The sequence below is a fragment of the Dipodomys spectabilis genome, unplaced genomic scaffold (assembly GCF_019054845.1).
Source record: "Dipodomys spectabilis isolate Male_0828 unplaced genomic scaffold, ASM1905484v1 ptg000019l, whole genome shotgun sequence".
Lineage (NCBI taxonomy): Eukaryota > Metazoa > Chordata > Mammalia > Rodentia > Heteromyidae > Dipodomys > Dipodomys spectabilis.
In genome coordinates, this window is record NW_024870696.1 from 14,053,465 (window position 1) to 14,073,138 (window position 19,674).

Here is a 19,674-nt window from a genome sequence, read left to right on the forward strand (position 1 = left end):
CCATGCTGTCCTTGAACCTGCTATCTTCTTGTTCAGCCTCCCCAGTGCTGGGGATTTTGCTACTATGCCTTGCAATGATCTGGATCTTTATAAATCTAAATCACAGAATTATCCATGAACTATCATCCTATAAACTAGAATAGAGTTGCCAGTTATTTTATAAAACTCTGATCTGAGTCATGAAATAACCTGAAATATCTAATTTTGTATACACTAAAGACTAGCAGAGATTTTAAATGCAATTTTACCTTTTACAACATATACATCTCTAACTTTTTTGTGTGTGTCCTACAGTTTGATCTTATTAGGGCCACTGGCGCTGTCCTTGAGCTTTGTGCTCAAGACTAATAATCTACCATGTGAGCCACCACCACTTCTGGCTTTTTTCTGGAGGTTAAGAGTCTCATGGACTATCCTGCCTGGGCTAGCTTCAAACCACAACCCTCAAATCTCAGCCTTCTGAATAGTTAGGATTACAGGTGTTAACCATGATACATCTACTCCCCTCCTTCACACCTCTCCCATCCCCAATTTCTGCGGCTTGAACTCTGGGCCTTGGTGCCTTGAGCCTCTTTGTGCTCAAGGCTAGCACTCTACCACTTGAGCCACAGTGCCACTTTCAGCCTTTTCTGAATAGTTTATTGGAGGTACTAGTCTCATCAAGTTTCCTGCCTGGGCTGGCTTTGAACCTCAATCTTCAGATCTCAGCTTCCTGATTAACTAAATCTACAGGATCACTGGGGCCCAGCCATCTCTAAATTTTAAAAATATTATTTAATTGGAGTTTATATGTTTGGTATTATGAATAATTAGAAACAATGGTAAAAATAACATTTATTTTCTGATACTGCTTATGCTATTATACTGGGATGACAAATTAATTTTTCAAGATATACTAGTGTATCTTTAGTATACTATACTATAATTTTTAGAGTGTAAGAGTCAAATAATATTCCTCTTGCTAGGTACAGTAGCTGAAGTCTCTAGTTTGAGCTGTTTGGGAAGTGGAGAATGGGAAACTGCAATCTTGAGGCCAGCCTGGGAATTAAAAGTTTGTAAGACTCCATCACAACCAATGGCTAGGCATGGCAGTGTATGCCTGTCATCCCAAGCTACAGGACAAGCACAATGGCTGCCTGCAATGGCATGTGCCTGTAATCCAAGAAATAAAGGGAAGAACAAATAGAAAAGATCATAGTCCACACCGAAATGGGAAGAGTCCCTATTTCAAAAATAACTAACAAAAAGAGATGCTAGAGGCATGGCTCAAGGGTAAAGGTTGCTGGAATCATATGATATATACTTTTTATTTTTTTGGTGGTACTGGGTTTGAACTCAGGACCTCAAATTTGTTAGGCTGGGGCTTTATCACTTAAGCCATGCCTCAACCCTGTTTGCTTCTTTCTTTCCTTTCTTTCTATCTTTCTTTCTTTCTTTATCTCTTTCTCTCTCTTTCTTTCTTTCTCTCTTGCTTGCTTGCTTTTTGTGGGCTATAGGGCCTGGGTGCTGTCCCTCAGCCTTTTTGTGCTAGGCTAGCACTCTACTACCTGAGCCACAGCATCACTTCCAGTTTTTGAGTAGTTAATTATAGATAAGAGTCTCACAGAGACTTTCCTGCCCTGGCTGGCTTTGTACTGAGATCCTCAGATCTCAGTCTCCAGAGTAGCTAGGATTATAGGTGTGGCCACCTGTGGCTGGCTTCAAGCCCTGCTTTTTGCTGCTTATTCTAGAGATGGAGTCTAGTTAACTATTCTGCCTGAGGTGGCTTTGCACTATAATCCTCTGGATCTCAGCCTCCTAACTAGTTAAGGTATAAGCAAGAACAACTAGTACTTGGCTTGTTTTTTCTTTTTTTTTAAATGTGCCTCAGAGTAATTATTTTACAAATCATCTGGGCAGTTTACTTATAGATACTGCTGAGTAGTATTTCATTGTACAGAATTACTTCAAATATTTTATCCATTATCTACAGAAGGACATTTGGGTTGTTTTCAGTTGTATGCTATAATAATTAAAATTACTATCAACATTCATATACAATACCTTATGTATGCTTGTACTTGTTTTGGTAGATACCTGGGAATGTGATAGCTAGTCATATGGTAGGTGAATACTTAACTCTTAATTGTTTAGGAAACTTGCTATTTACTAATGTGGTCATTCCATTTTCTATTTCACAAGTAGCGTACAAGAGTTCCAATTCCTTCAACATTTAGCATCACCAATCATTCTAGTCTATCTCACTGTGGCTTTCATTTGCATGACGCTACTGTTTAATGACATTAAATACCTTTGTTGCATGCTGATTTTTCATCTGTACATCTTTGATGAAGCTCAAGTCCTTCCCATTGTTAAACTGGGTCATTTTTTGAATAGTATAATTCTTTATAAAGTCATTTGTCAGATACTTTTTGCAATATTTTCTCCTAACTGAATGTTTTCTTCTCACTCTCTTAACAGGATCTTTTGACTAGATGTTTTAAATTCTGATGAAGTGATTCTGATGAAGTTATTTCTAAGAAATCCCTGAATAATCCAAAGACACTGATGACTTTCTTCCATATTTTCTTCTTGAAGCTTTAGATATATGATGTGAGAAATATGGAAAAGGCCTTTTTTTAATATGGAATCCAATTGTTCCAGCACCATTTGTTAAAAACGTTCTTGTTTCTCCACCTACTTGCTTTGTATCTGTATTGAAAATTAAGTGTCCATAAATACTTAAATACTTTAGCCTGTTACTGGACTCTCTATTTTGTTTCAAAGAAATATCTGTCTATTTTATACTAATACCACACTGTATTGATTATTGTAGCTTCAATAATATCCCAGATAATGTTAATCTTTTAATTTAGTGGTTCCAAAATTGTTCAGGCTATTCTTGGCTCTTTTCATTCCCATATACATTTTTAAAAATTAGTTTACAACATTTATACATGCATGCACACGCACGCGCGCACACACACACATACCCATAAAATGCCTGAAATTTTTAATTGGATTGTGTTGTATCTATAAATCAACTTAAGAAATAAAATCTTATAAATATTCGATTAACAATATACCCATGAACATGATGTGTCTCTTACTTAAGTTTTCATTCATATATTTTAGCAATATTTATTTTTCACTGTCTTTCATGTTTTGTCAGAATTCTTTTTCTTTCTTTCTCTCTCTTTCTCTCTCTCTCTCTCTTTCTTTCTTCCTATTTTTGTTGGTCATGGGGCTTGAACTCTGGGCTCGGGTGCTGTCCCTCAGCTCCTCAGCTCAAGTCTAGAGCTCTACCACTTGAACCACAGTACCACTTCTGGTTTTCTGAGTGGTTTGTTGGAGATAAGAGTCTTGTGGACTTTCATGTCTAGGCTGGCTTTGAACCACAATCCTCAAATCTCAGCCTCCGGAGTAGCCAGGATTACAGGCATGAGCCACTGTTACCCGGCTGTCAGAATTATTTCTAACCATTTCATAGTTTGATGGTCTTATGAAGAGCATTATTGGAAAGTTATTCTTCCTGAAATACAGGAATCTAACCAATTTTTGTAAACTTATATTGTAATTGAATTGGCACCCTTGCCAGACTCTTTTATTAGTTCTAATGGTCGATGAAATTTCTCCATAGATCATCAGTACATAGGCAGAAAAATCTCACCAGTTTTGTATTTTATAATAGTAAAATAAAATATTTTTAGACAGTCTTGTTATGTAGCTCAGGCTGACCTTGAACTCTTGATCTTCCTGACTCAAGTTTCCTGTGTACTAATATTATAAGCATGTGCCACCAGACCTGGCTCTTGGCATCTAGTTAAAAAAAAAAACCCACATACACACAAAACTAGAATAAAGCAGCAACTACTTATAAATTTTGGCTTAAAATTTTTTTAAGATAATGAAGCCAGCTAGCAACTAGATTGTGTTATTAAGTAAGATTTTAAATAGAGAAAAGCAAGCAAACCTCTATTAGCAAACACTAACCTGAGCAGCTCCCAGAGGGGGCACACGCAACCGTTTCATAGCCTTTTGTCTGTCACCATCTTCAAGTTCATTGGTCACTACAGCCTAGAAAACAAATTATTAAATTTTGACATGTTATAAATAATTCTATACTAAACAGGTATATACTTATATGTATATAACTTATATATAGTTTATATAGATACATATATACTCTAAATATAGATGTATATTGAGAAAACAAAGAATCATGAATTTAAAGATAGCAACTATTTATAAAAGGTAAACAGAAAAGCAGAGCTTTTTAAAAAAATGTCAATATGAGGGCTGGGAAGGTGGCTCAGTGGTAGAGCGCTTGCCTTGCATGCCTGAGGCCCTGGGTTCGATTCGTCAGCACCACATAAGCAAAAAGAAAAAAGCCAAAATGGCGCTGTGGCTCAAGTGGCGGAGCGCTGGCCTTGAGCTGAAGAGCTGAGGGACAGCACCCAGGCCCAGAGTTCAGGCCCCACAACCGGACCCCCCCCCCAAAAAAAATCAATATGAAATATATTGTAAATAAACAGGGTTATTGTACCTCAGTTTCAGAGATGAGCTGATTGATTTTCTTGCACGTATAGAATGGGGCCACTTCTACATGAGCCACTCTCCAATCTGCTCCACGAGATGTTTCCAGAATCTTGTCATGCTTTTTAAGGATTTTTCGAAACCCTGTAAAATTCAGATTCTATAGAAAAAAAAGAGACAAACATTATTAATTTCTACCATCATTAAAGAGTATGAAAAACAATAAGCATTAACCCTTGAGAGAGCTGAACGAAGTTTGAGTACAAAAGAATTCATTACTAAACAGATAAAACTCTTGTTATCACTAAGACATTTTAATTTCCCTTTTATTATGTACAACTATTCCAAAAATAGCTTCTATTATCTTACTGCATTGCCAAAAGAACATTTGCAATGCACTAACCCATTTACACTGCACTAACACATTTATGTAGTTCTTTGCTTCTGGGAGATAATCATGTATGTAACTTCCACTTCCTTTGCACTCATCTAAGTTTGAAGATAGGAGCATGAAAGAGTCAATAGAAGTGACCATATCTACAAGGTCAGCTAAAAATGAGAAGCATGTTTTTCTTCAATGATTCCATTACTTTTGAGGAAATTTTATTACTGATTAAGAGTTCTTATATTGCCAACAATGGTTTAGTAGACACATATAACTATCAGAGCTGCTTTTAAAAATAGAAAGCAAATTGTTACTCCTTGAGTCAAGGATACCTCTTGAATATTGTACAAAAGGTTTTAGAAAACTCATCTCCAAAAATAGAGGTCTTTTTGAATACTGGTGGCTCATACCTGTAAGTCTAGCCACACAAGGCTAAAGAGGCTGAGATCCAGAGGATCATATTTCAAAGCCAACAGGAGAAGAAAAAAAAAAGTCTGTTAGAATCCATAATCCTAGCTACTCATGAGGCTGAGATCTGAGGATCACAGTTCCAAGTTGGCCTAGTCATGGAGCTATGGCTCAAGTGGTAGATCACTAGCCTTGAGCAAAAGAAGCTCAGAGCCAGTACCCAGGCCCTGAGAAAACAACAATTGAAAAAAAGAAACGTGAAGAGCTAGGCTAGAGGTGTACCTCAAGTATAGAGTACCAACAGAGCAAGTAAACAGAGCCAGCAAAAAGCTAGCCAAAAAAAAAAGAGAGAGAGAGAAAAGAAAGAAATCTTGACAAGGCACAGAGCCTGAAACCTATCATTCTAGCTATTTGGGAAGTGGAGATGTGGAAGACCAACTTAGGCAAAAATGTTGCCAGGCTTTTTTCTTTATTTGCCATTTTTGTTTTCTTTCCTTTTTGTTCTGTTTGTTCATTCATATGTCTTTGGGAGCTGAAAGAAGCACAGAAATGGAGGGACAAAGGGTGAACAATGAAGCAATGGTGCTCACAAATGAATTATACAACCTATGGATGGGGATGGGAGTGAAAAACTGGGAGAGAGCAAGGGGTGACATTGTCCAAAAAGAAATATACTCTTTACTTGACTTATGCAATTGTAACCCCTCTGTGTATCACCTGTATAGTAACAATTAGAAAAAGAGGACTACATCTCAACCAATGGCTGGGAACAGGGCTATATGCCTCTCAGTCTGTCTATGCAGGGAATCATATTAAAAAAAGGAATCATGATCAAGATCAGCCTCAGAAAAATGATGGTGAAACTGTGCTGAAAACAATGGCTAGATGTACTGGCATATGCCTATCATCCTATTTATGTGGGGAAAGCACAAATTGGAAAATCACGAACAGGTTAGCCCAGGCATGAAGCAAGGCTCTTAAGACCAATGCAAAAGAGCTGATGGCGTGGCTCATGAGGTAAGAGGATTTTGCCTAGCAAGCATGAGGCATGGAGTTTAAACTTCAGTAGTGCCAAAAATAAAAAAATGAATAAACAAAAAAAATTTCAGCTCTTGTCAAATCTGGCACATAGTTTTGGCCAATTAAAAAAACACTAAAAATTCCAAGAACCCCACACTAAAATACAAATTCCAAGAATAGACATATGATAACTTTTTTTCCTTTTTGGAAGCTTTTAATATACTTCAAGATAATTTGTCTTCTTAGAATTTATCTATTATTTTAAAACAACACTGTTTAGGTTAAGTACCTGATAGTTCTGCAGCAGGATAAGACTGAGGTAGAACTCACTGAATGCCAGTTTAAGGTCTTTAATATTCCTATGTTGGACACGTTCCTCATGTGACAGGTGGAAGACCGGCTTTCTGCGTTGTCGCAATGTAGTAACACCAGTGGTTTCTTTCTGTGCATCCAGTGATGACTGAAGCTCATTCTGAAGTGTAGCAAACCTGCGTTGAGCCTCTGCAAGTTTTTCTATAAGAAATAAAACAGAAGCACTAAGTTAAGAAAAAAGAAAAAGAAAAAAAACCTGGTAAAAAGATGAGGGTATGGGCAAGTGCAAGCACAGGGCGATGAGTTCAAATCCTACAAGTGAGAAAAAAAAAGATAATGAGTTCTTACTGACTTCTGAGTTTTTACTAATTATACTAGTTTGCTATTCTAGAATTTCTAGGAAGAATGTTACATGTACTATTCAGAACTGGATATGAAAATTATTTTGGTGGGCTGGGAAGGTGGCTCAGTGGTAGAACGCTTGCCTTGCATGCTCGAGGCCCTGGGTTCGATTCCTCAGCACCACATAAGCAAAAAGACAAAAGCCGGAAGTGGCGCTGTGGCTCAAGTGGTAGAGCGCTAGCCTTGAGCTGAAGAGCTGAGGGACAACGCCCAGGCCCAGAGTTCAGGCTCCGTGACCGGACCCCCCCCCCCCCAAAAAAAAAGAAAATTATTTTGGTGTAATACTGCCTTACAATCTCTAACAATTCCCTCCCCCCAAAACTGCTAGCCTAGATGTGAATAGAAGAAAGTTGGTCTACAGTCTCATCCTACAGCAACTTTCTCAATTCCAGAATGTAGTAGGCCAAAGGAGATGAAACTGATTCTGACTGAGAGGTAAGAAAAAGGGCTAAGTGGAAGGTGCTATTCCTTTCCACTATCAAGACAAAACTATAAATGGTCACACAACCAGATACATAAAAGATAAAGTATATTGAGTATAATAACTATAACATATTTTCAGATACTTAAAAAAGACAAGGGGAAGTGATACCTATGTAACACTGTTATTTGACTCCTCTGTTTACTTTGTGTAGAAGTCAGATGAATCTTGGAAAATGAAGATTTAATTGTAAACTTAAGCGGAGGTTCTCTCTGATGATAGCCTTCCAGATGTGGCATCATCACTGCAACAAATCAATATAGTACTCTAGCACTACATATGCAGCTACATATCCAATAATGTAGGTACTCAACTATAAACTTAATAATATAGCTACTCACTAGACAGCAGAGTTCAGCACTGATCCCCAGATATGGTAATATTACTGGGACTGCCCAGACAGGCAACTAGGAGAAGATTGTATTGGCTATCTTCTATAAGCAGGAGAGAGAGATTGATATCTCTAGAATAAATGTATTTGTGACATGGATATGCTTTTCCCATCAATATACTTCTGCTAGTACTACCATCTTCAGGGTTGCCTTATCCACCATTACAGTATTTCACATAGAAGTATTTATGATCAAGGTACTCATTACATACAAAGGTAATAGGCAATGGACTCATATCAACGGAATAGCAAGACCTAGTAAAGTTGGGTTTGGGAGACAAAACTCTGAAAGTGTTATTATTTTTGTTTTTACTGGTCCTGGGGCTTGAACTCAGGGCCTAGGCACTGTTCCTGCTCAATGCAAATGCTCTATCATTTGAGCCACAGCTCCAATTAAAGCTCTCTCTCTCTCTCTCTCTTTTTTTTTTTGCCAGTCCTGGGGCTTGAACTCAGAGCCTGGGCACTGTTCTTGAGCATTCTACCACTCAGGCCTCAGCACTACTTCCAGTTTTTTGTTTATATGGTACTGAGGAACTGAACCCAGGGCTTCATGCATGCTAGACAAGCACTCTACCACTAAGCCATATTCCTAGACCTTATTTATTTATTTATCTATTTATTTATGTATTTTACTGGAAGTAAGAGTCCCACGGACTTTCTGGCCCAGGTTGGCTTCAAACCATGATCCTCAGATGTCAGTCTCCTGATTAGCTAGGATTAGCAACCAGCGCCCAGCTGAAAGTGCTGTTTTACAGGATATAACAAGGAGATCATTATATGGTGCCAGCTCAGCTCCACCATAACCCCAATACACAAACTAGGAATCAAGCAATGGAAGCAAAAGTGGCTCCTCTCATTTGCATGCCTAATAATCACTGACGTAATTTTGGTTTCTCATCCTACAATGTGAGTTCTGCCTGTTGGTTAGTTCTCAATCAGCTAGCTCTACTAAATTGGAAGGTGAGATATCTACTTGGCCATTGGGGTATCCTCATACCATAGTTCCAAAAGGCAAAGCAGCTTATTGGTTAAAGTGACTGATTCTTTTCAAAAGCAAAAGTACTTTACTGAATCACAATAGGAACAGGAATATTATGCCTGGAAACTAGGGAATCAGACTTTTACTTGATATTACTGAGCAATTTTTACAATATTTTTACACAGGATTTTAGTGTATTAAAGTGAAAGGTTGTTAGGATTTCTTTGCAGTCTTCTACACTGCAAGAAACAGAACACATTTCTTCAAACTCATATTGAAATTGATGTGATTTTATATAAATTCTTAGAGTCCTTTTGATACAAGTTATAAACTGTCTTATTATCCATATTATTAAAACAGCACTGAAATTTCTGGTTCTTTCTTGGGTCATGACACATTTTAGTTTTAGCATTTTTTTCTTTCACACAAGTCTTTATGTCCTAACCACTAGGTAACCATCTGAAAAGTATTAATAATAATTTAACAATATTATTATATATAACCAACACAGATATATATATATATATAAAATGAAAAACTAAATTGATTCCAAGTCAACTATGTTACTATGCTAATTAAAAAGCCAAAATAGCATATCTGAGTGATCAAGTTTTATAATGTTAAGGAACAATATATAAGTTTACTTAGGTTCATTTCCATAGTCAGAACTATCAAAACATATGCTTTTCTGATTACATGCATTTGAAAATGCAAGAAGTCCAAGAAATGGATACAAATGCCTCTTCATCTGGCAAGTTCCTTACTCATTTTGAAAGCTAACCTTGAATACTGATTTCTATATAAAGCCTTTCTTTCCTAACAACTCTCTTGGCACAATTTGAAGTTTCCTCCTGAGAGTTTTCCTGGAGCAATCTACATACATGCATATGACACTAATTTCTCCTTTACATGTTTCCTTCATTAAATAGCTGTGAGCTTTCTAAAGGTAATACTTTTGTAATCCTTATCTGTGCTTTTGTAATGAAATTTTAATACCTTTTTGAGGTATAACTTATATACTATAGAATTCAACTACTGTTGAATTCCAATTTAATGATTAATAATTTAATGAATTTAATGATTATTGGTCCATCTATAGGGTTGTATAATTCATCACCACAATCCAACTATGCAACATTTTCATCACTGCATATACTTCCATCATAGCAAATGGCTGTCAGTCTTCACCTCTACTTCCAATCTTGAGCAACTACAGATCTACCTGTTGTCTCTACAAATTTGTATTTTGTGGATATTTCATATAAAGGAACCATGTAATATGTAATGTTTTGTGTCTGATTCCTTTATTTAGCATGATTTTGAGGTTCATTCATTTTGTAGCAGATTTTTCCAACAGTATCTCACTGTGTGGATATATAGCACATTTGTTTAAATATTCATCAGCTGGTGGGTATTTATATTGTTTTTTAGCTTCTTCTTTTTTTGTCTGTCCTGGAGCTTGAACTTGAGCCTAGCCTCTGTTTCTGAGCTTCTTTTGCTCAAGGCTAGTGCTCTACCACTTGAGAGTGGTTTACTGGAGATAAACAATCTCATGGAGTTTCCTGACCTGACTGGCTTTGAACTACAATCTTTAGCACAGCCTCCAGAGTAGCTAGGATTACAAGACTGAGTCACCAGCTCTTGGCTTCTTCAAGCTTCTTTTTAACCTACACAAATAATGCTGCTATTAACATTCTAGTCCAAATTGTTGTGGGGGCTATCATCACTTTCGTATCAGAGCTAGCATATAAAGATGGTCCTTGACTTACACTAACTTGCACACATGTGTTGCCTTTTGATTATGAGAAAGTGATATACATTCATTAGAAACTGAAATTTTGATCTTACCTCACACTAAAAGTATGTGCTCTATACCTTCTTGCAATAATAGGCAGCAGCAGCCACAGCTCCCAATCAACCACACAAACAACAAAAGTTATTTAACATGTTTTACTATAAAAATAGGTTTTGTGTTATAAAGTAATTTGGACCAACCTAAATGTAATATAATGTCCTTAGCACATTTAAGGCAGGCTAGGCTAAGTATAGGATTGGTGGTGGGTTAGGTGTATTAAATGCAATTTAAACTCTTAGGCTATTTTCAACTTAATTACACTTATTAAAAGTACTCATTTTTCAGTTGAGAAGTATCTGTAGTAGGTTTAATCTGTACTTGTTGAATAAAAGAACAAATAGGGAAAAATGCATAGTAATTCACAAAAACAAGAGAAATAAAAATTTACACTTATTTTGTTCCTTTCTTTAAACTAATGATTCTTTTCTTCAAGGCCTAACTATCTACAGTAGCACATGAGAATCCTTGAATAGAAATAAGGGATCAAATCACATAAACATGTGATTTGAAAAAGTCACATTCAACATTATTAGTTAAGGTAAAAGCTTTTTAAAATAGTTTTAAAAGGGATGACAACCATTACTTTGGACCAGGTGTCCAACTCTATTTGGCAATGAGAATGCTTTTCCATATCCAGATTAAAAACTGGGCATCAGTGGCTCACGCCTGTAATCTTAGCTACACAGGAGGCTGAGATCTGAGGATCACAGTTTAAAGCTAGCACAGGCAGAAAAGTCCAACAGACTCTTCCCTCCAATTAACCACAAAAAGCCAGAAGTGGAGCTGTGGCTCAAGTGGTTGAGCACTAGCCATGAACAAAAGAGCTCAGGAACAGTGCTTAAGCCTGAGTTCAAGTCCCAATATTGGCATCAAAAAGAAAAAAAAAGTACTTTGATCTATGAATGCAAATCTGTAAATAAACTTAAAAAAATAAAAACAGGAGTGGGATTACTGATCATAGGGTAGTTCTATGTGTATTCTTTTAAGGAAATTCCATACTGCTTTCCAGAGTGATTAAACCATTTCACATTCCCACCAACAGTACAGTAGTGTTCCTTTTTGACCACATCCCCTACCAGCATGTACTATTGTTTATTTTCTTGATAAGGGCCATTCTAACTGGGGTGAGGTAGAATCTCAGTGTGGCTTTGATTTGCATTTCTTTTATGGCCAGAGATGCTGAACATTTACTTCATGGATCTACTGGCTATTTTTATTTCCTCTTCAGAGAAGTCTCTTTTTAATTCTTTAGCCCACTTCTTCATTGGGCAGTTATTTCTTAAGCTACCAGCAAAACTATGTTCACTGCAGCATTATTTACCATGGCTAAGATACAAAACCAATTCAGATGCTCCTCAGTAGATGAATGGATCAAGAAAATGTGATCGATCTATCTATCTATCTATCTATCTATCTATCTATCTATCTATCGATCGATCGATCGATCGATCGATCGATCTATCCATCTACAATGGAATTCTATGCTTCCATCAGAAAGAATGACATGGCCTCATTCGTAAGGAAATGGAAAGACTTGGACAAAGTCATATTAAGTGAAGTAAGCCAGATACAAAGAAACATAGGCTCCATGATTTCCCTCATTTGTAAATAATCAGTATATGTCTAGATCTAGCAGAGGATCACAATAGCTCAATAACTATGTGCATATGACCATATAAAATGATGCTAACAGAAACGAACTCCAAGATATGGAAACAAGAGGGTTTTTGTTGTTGTTTTTAATGTACTGCATGAAGTTATTTCTTTTTTCTTTAATTTTTTTCTTCCCTTTAGTTTATCCCCTGATGTAACTGTTGTTTTTTTTTAAAATTTTGGTACCCTGTGTCTTGTATATGCATTTATTTGAATTAGGGAAAGGAAGGGGAACAACAAAATGGTGAGACAAAGACAAAGGGGGAACACCTATGCAACAGCGATACTCACAAGACATGCTGGAAATGAACTGTACAATTTGGGAGGAAGACTGAGGAGGAGGGGGAGCCGGAGGGGAGGGAAAGTGGGAGAAAAATGAGGGAGAGGGTAAAAAGTTCAATAAGAAATGTACTTATTATCTTACTTATGTAACTATAACCCCTCTGTACATCACCTTGACAATAAAATTAAACTAAAAAAATTCTAATAACCACTCAGGAGATTTCAAAGCACTTATGTGTCCCTCAAAGGCCTAAAATGAGAATTAGCAAAACATCCCTAGTGGCTTGTGCCTGTAATATAGCTACTGGGGAGGTTGAGAACAGGAGGACCATTGACCCATACTCTTCTCAAATTGTAACTGGGTTTAGTGGTGCATACCTATCATTCTAAGCTACACAGGAGGCTGAGATCTACAGAACAGCCTGGGCAGAAAAGTCTGTGAGACTCCATCTCCCAAAGAAGGGAATCTGGATTCAGTGATATATGTCTGTAATTCCAGAAAGACAGAAAGCCTACAATAAGCATGGAGATATTCAGGCTCAGGCAGAAGGGGAGCTATCCTAGAAAACCAGTGAAAAACAGGGCTGGAGGTGTAGCTCAGCAGTATCACATCAGTCTAGTGAGCATAGGCCCTGAATTCAAAACTCCATTACTGCCAAAAAAAAAAAGAGGAAAAAAACCAAGATCTTTTTCTCCTATCAAGTTTATCTATTTTTACAAGAATAAGACTATTGTATTGTTATACAATTGAAGAAATTTTCTTTCCTGGTCCTGGGGCTTGAATGCTGGGCTCAGGTGCTGTCCCTGAGCTTTTGTGTTCAAGGCTAGAGCCACAGCTCCACTTCTAGTTTTTTGGTAGTTAATTGGAGATAAGAGTCTCATGGATTTTCCTGCCCAAGCTGGCTTCAAACCGGGATCCTCAGATCTTAGCTTTCTTGAGTAGCTAGGATTACAGGCATGAGCCACCAGCACCTGGCATGGAAGAAAAATTTTTTTAAAGTAAGTTATAATCTCAGACTATTTTTATTGTTTGCATTTTATTGAGATATTATTATCCTCTATCCTCTTGATTCAATTTATAGACCTAACACAGTGTTAATTCAAATATAAAGTAAGCATGTAAGAAAGTTGGCCCATCATAGATGAGTCAAGATGGTTAATTTTGTTATATTATATGCAACTGAAATATTACGTCACCTGGAATTTTTACCAGCTGAAATTGTATACCTCAAAGACCTAAGAGAACATGCTAGGTCATGTATTAGTAATTTTTCTACCCCCAAAGACTCTTTTTTCCTTTCCAAAATTTAAACAGAATTTATAATTCCAGTTGAAGGCACTTCTTTATTAGCATATATTTATTATAAAAAGTAATAGCTCTTAGTATGACATTTTCATATACAAATATAACATATTTTGATCATATTCACTCTTTCTATAACCGCTTGTATCCTTTCTCCCCCTTATCCTCTTTCATACACTAACAGATCCCTTTGTAATTTCTTACCTTTTCATTCCTCCCAAAATACTACATGAGATAAAAACATGCGATACTTGTAAGTCTGGCTTAGTTCACTTAACAAGATGATTCTCCAGTTCTACCCATATTCCAGAAAACGACATAAATGTGATTCTTATGTTTGAACAATACTCCATTGTTTATGAATGTGTATGCCTGTGTGTGGTATGCATATGTGTGTACATATATCTACCTATATCTGTATCTATATTTCTCATTTTCTTTATCCATTCATTGTCCAATAAGCATATAGGCTGATTAGCTACTTAGCTATTGTGAACAGAGCTGCAATAAAATAGATAACTCTACTGTATACTGAAGTATATTCTTTTAGATATACGTCCAGAAATGATACAGCAGGATCCTACCTATTTATTAATTTTCATTATGGCTGGCTGATTTCTTCTTCAGTGTGAGCACATTAATGACATACAGTAAAGTTACTTGTTTGTTTGTTGACTTTGTACCCTGCTACTTAACTGAAAGTGTTTAACAGATTTACTGGTCTTCAGGTGGTCATGAGTCTTTTAAGTATAACATCTACAAAAAGGTATTTCCCTTATTTAAGGCTCTTGCTAGGATTTCAAGAACTATACTGAAAACTAGTACAGAAAGGAGACACCTTTCTATTTTCCTATTTTCAAAATGCATTTATTTATTTATTTATTTAGTTATTTAGTTAGTTAGTTAGTGGATTCTGGGGCTTGAACTGAGGGCCTAAGTGCCGTCCCTGAGCTCTTTTGCTCAAGGTTAGTGTTCTACCACTTTGAGCCACAATCCCACTTCCATTTTCTGGTGGTCAATTGGAGATAAGAATCTCATAAAAATAAGATAAGCGTAAGTTTTTATTATGTTGATACAGGTTCTTATATTCCTAGATTCTCCATGTCTTTTATTATGAAGAAATATTGAATTTTATCATAGGCTTGCTTGTATCTTCTGTATGTACATACTAGTACCAGGGCTTGAACTCAGGGCTTAGAGCTTCTGCTCAGTTTTTTCCACTCCAGCTGGTACTCTACCCCTTCAGCCATGCCTCCAGCCCTATTCTGCATCTACTGACGTGATGTAATTTTTGCTCTTGATTCTATTTATTAGGTACATGACATTTACTGTTTTTTGTTTAAGTATCCTTGCACTGATGGAATGAAATTAATCACTCTACACTCTTTGTAATATGATAGTAAATTTGGTCTGCAAATACTTTGAGAATTTCTGTATCTATGTTCATCAAGGAAATTAGGACTAGCCTTTCTAAAACTCTCTTCTCTCATGATCTCCAATTTTGAAAGACTTTTACCTATAAAGATAAATACATGCCCAATAAAAAATAAAAAATAGCTGCTGCCAGTGGTTCATGCCTTTATTCCTAGCTACTCATGAGGCCAAGATTGGGAAGATCACTGTTTGAGGCTTGCCCAAAAGTCTGTGAGACAACATCTCCAAAATAACCAGCAAAAATCAGAATAGAGGTGTGGTTCTAATGATAAGAGCACCAGCCAAGCAAACAAGTTGAGGAATAGAATTCAAATCCCAGAACTGCCTAGAAATAAGTAAGAATAAGCTAACTTACACAGGTTCCTAAATACTGAACAATATGACTACTCTTAAGTAATCATTATGGAAATCAGTATGTTGGGTCCTCAAAAAACTAAAAGTAAAACTACCATAGGATTGTGTTGTACCACTCCTGAGCATATATCCAAATGAATGAACATTGGCATACAATTGAGATAACTGCATACTTATGTTTACTGCAGCACTATTCTTAATAGCCAAGTAACAGAATCAGCCTAAGTGCCCAGTAGCTGAGAAATGGAGAAAGACAATGTCACACACACACACACACACACACACACACACACACACACACGAGCGCGCATGCACGCACACACTCACACATACACAGATTATTATTAATCATGAAAAAAAATGAAATCACGTCCTCTGTTAGAAAATGGATAGAACTGGAGATAGTAATGGTAAGCAAAATGAGCAGACTCAGAAAAGCAAATATTTCAAGGTTTCCCTCATATGAGGAAATCTAGACCTAAAAAGAAATGACATGAACTGAGTGCTGGTGGGTTAGCCCTATAATCTTAGCTACTCAGTAGCCTGAGAACTGAAAATCAGGGTTTAAAGCCAGTCCAGGCAGCCAAATCTAAGACTTATCTACAACTAGGAAGCAGAGATGTAGCTCAAATAATAGAGTGCTAGCCATATACAAAAAAAGACAAACAAGAGTACAAGGCCTGATGTTCAAGTGCAGTAATCAACTCCCTGTCAAATGACACAAATGTGAAAGGGGTACACTTTGGAAGGAGGAACCAATTAGAAGGAAAAAAGGGAAGGCAAAGGGTGAGGCAGAGATCAATATGACCCAAATACTTCATAAGCATGCATAAAATAGCATAATGAAATTAAAATTTTAAGAGGAAAAAAAGAGGAGAAAAGGGGAAGGGGTGCTGCTGGGCCTCTGTGGCTCACACCTGTAATCCTAGCTATTCAGGAGGCTGAGATCTGAGGATTGCAGCTCAAAGCCAGCCTGGGCAGGAAACTCCGTGAGACTCTTATCTCCAATAAACGACTCAGAAAACCAGAAGTGGCACTGTGGCTCAACTTGTAGAGCGCTTGCCTTGAGCTGAAGAGCTGAGAGACAGCACCTAGACCCAGAGTTCAAGCACCAGGACCGACAAAAGAAAAAAGTGGGAGGAAGTGGTGGAAAAAGGTAAAAAGGGGAGAATATGATCAAAGTACACTGTATGAGTGCATGGAGATATAGCAAACAATCTCTTATATGTTAAATGTATGCTTAAAAATAACATGCAGGAATAATGATTAAGGTGGTAATATCCATCAAGATGTACTTTTAAAATGATTTGTTGAATGGGAAACTCCTTTCTACAACTATTTAAATAAAAATAGAATCCTAAGATGGCTGTGAATCAATGTGCTATGTTTTTCACCTAAATAGAATAAGACCTAGGAAGGTTAAACGGTAAAATATTCAAAAAGCAAAAAACATAAACAAAAAAAATTCAAAAATTTTTAGGATTCAAAGATTCAAAGTAATTAGCTGATGACAGAACTATCACTTAATTCTGTTTTTTTTTTTTAAAGTATGTTTAGAAACAAATGTAACAGTTGACAATGAACCAATGAACTATATAACTTGTTGGGGAGAGGGGACAGGAAGGAAAAACTGGGACAAAAAGAGGGAAGAGTTAATAATTTTTTTAAAAAAGAAATATACTCATTACCTGACATATGTAACTATAACCTCTCTGTATATCACCTTTATAAAAATGATAAAAGAAAACAGACCCAATAAAGAATATATTATGGGGGGCATTTAAGGTTTTAGTCAATAATATATGTCACTTTCCTCTGTACAACTACATAAAATAATTTAAAAAATAAAGAACATGTTACTTTAAAACAGACCATTTTTAGCTAACTTGTAATATATAAATAGATGGAGGCAGGTTAGTAAGCCTAACTTATCGGTATATGTTAGCTAGTCAATAATATATGTCACTTTCCTCTGTACAACTACATAAAATAATTTAAAAAATAAAGAACATGTTACTTTAAAACAGACCATTTTTAGCTAACTTGTAATATATAAATAGATGGAGGCAGGTTAGTAAGCCTAACTTATCGGTATATGTTAGCTAGCATAAGATGTTAGTAATCTCAGCACTCAAGAGGCCTCAAGCAGAAGGATCCGTGGTTCAATGTCAGTCTTGGCTACAGAACTACATTCTCTTTTTTAAAAGCTTGTCTCTATTGTGTATGAAGTTTCATCTAGCCTCCTACAGAGAACTCTAATCTTTCAGACAACCTGCTAAATAAGGAGATAAATGATACTATTTAGAGCCAAGTGCCAAATTCTGTTTCTGCCAATTCTATCTTCATATTACCTATCTCTTCCTGACCTGGCAAAAAAAGTCAGTCTGCAGACTATCAGGTTACTCTTATGGTCCTGCCAATATACACAGGGAAATTATTAAACCACAGTATCCAAATTTTTAATAACATCTAGACTAAAATTATTTTTGAGACATGACCTAGCTCATCATTTTTCAACCTGAGTGTTGTAACCCAATATAGGCTGGATGGATCATGACCAACATGTTAAAGATCAAACACAAATAGAAAAGTATGAACACTAGAAAACATTACAAGTAGGATAATATTGTCTCATGAAAAAAACTGTTTGAATACATGTGTATTCACATACATGCATACAAACATACATAAACCATGCACATCTGTATATGCAGGCACCTGTTCATAATGTAGATATATTTATTTTATTTTTAAGTAGTTGTACAAAGCAGCTGTCACTCAATAAAGGAGTTTATGAATACAATGCATCTGATCAATGTCACCACTTTCCTTATTTTCTCCCATCCCTCCCAGTGCCTCTCCTTCTCTCAATTTTCTTAATTTTGTAGGATATGCCTTGAATTTTATGACTACCTTCTCTCCCTACTTGCTCTCTTCATTAATTTATTCCCCTCCCCTTGGCCTTAACCCTTCTTTCGAATACCTGTTTCCTGCTGTTTATTTTGTTGGACTTTGAGTTATACTTTCTAAGGAATTATACCATTTGAGTTCTCCCTTGGATCTACCATATTTTGGTTAATATGTTTATGTATATCTGAATATAACCCCAAAGTGCTAATTTATATATTTAGATTGATATAGTTATATATTTAGAAATTAATTCTAGGTTCCACATGTGTTATATATCCTTTGTCAAACTAGGCCTGGCTAACTTGACTTAACATGATTTTTCCAGATTCTTTCATTTCTTTGCAAATGATGCAATATTCTTTCTAATGCATGAGTAAAATCCCATTGTGTATATACCACATTTTCTTGATCTAGTCATCTGTTAAGGAACATGGGGGCTCCTTCCATACCTTGGCTATGGTGAATAGTGATGCAATGAGCACGATTGTATAGGCAGCCTTACTGTATCTTAGGTAAATGACTAAGAGTGTAACTGGTGGATTATAAGCTAGTTCTATGTTTAGTGTTTTGGAGAAAGTTCCATACTGCTTTCCAAAGTAGTTGAACAAGTTTACATCATTTCTTCTGATAACTCAAAATACAAAAATGACCTATTGCCAAAAATAGGTATTTATTTTTGTTTGTGAGTCAAGAACCATTATCTGTTCTGTAAAATAAATCATCCATTTAGAATTGGGATCAGAGATTCTTCCAAAAAACATCACAGTTAAAGAAAATGCCAATAAACTTGATCTTGTATATTTTTCATTTTCAACCTTTGATCATATCTAATACTCTTTTCTTAACTTAGGTTCTTTCTAATGCAAAAACCTTCCTCTTGGGCTGGGAAGGTGGCTCAGTGGTAGAGTGCTTGCCTCGCATGCATGAGGCTGTAGGTTTAATTCCTCAGTACCATATAATAAACAGAAAAGGCTGGAAGTGGTACTGTGG

General features: G+C 36.3%; 1 protein-coding gene across 1 annotated transcript in view; it reads right to left on the reverse strand.

Moving 5' to 3' along the window:
• The window catches only part of Xpr1 (xenotropic and polytropic retrovirus receptor 1), a 125,138-nt gene that overhangs the window by 42,350 nt on the left and 63,114 nt on the right, over nucleotides 1-19,674 (reverse strand). Inside the window, exons 4-6 of the mRNA XM_042674554.1 lie at nucleotides 6,618-6,841; nucleotides 4,526-4,675; nucleotides 3,973-4,056 (exon numbers count right to left, since the gene is read on the reverse strand). Coding sequence (XP_042530488.1) covers nucleotides 3,973-4,056; nucleotides 4,526-4,675; nucleotides 6,618-6,841 — 458 coding nt within the window. The remainder of the gene's footprint in view (nucleotides 1-3,972; nucleotides 4,057-4,525; nucleotides 4,676-6,617; nucleotides 6,842-19,674) is intronic.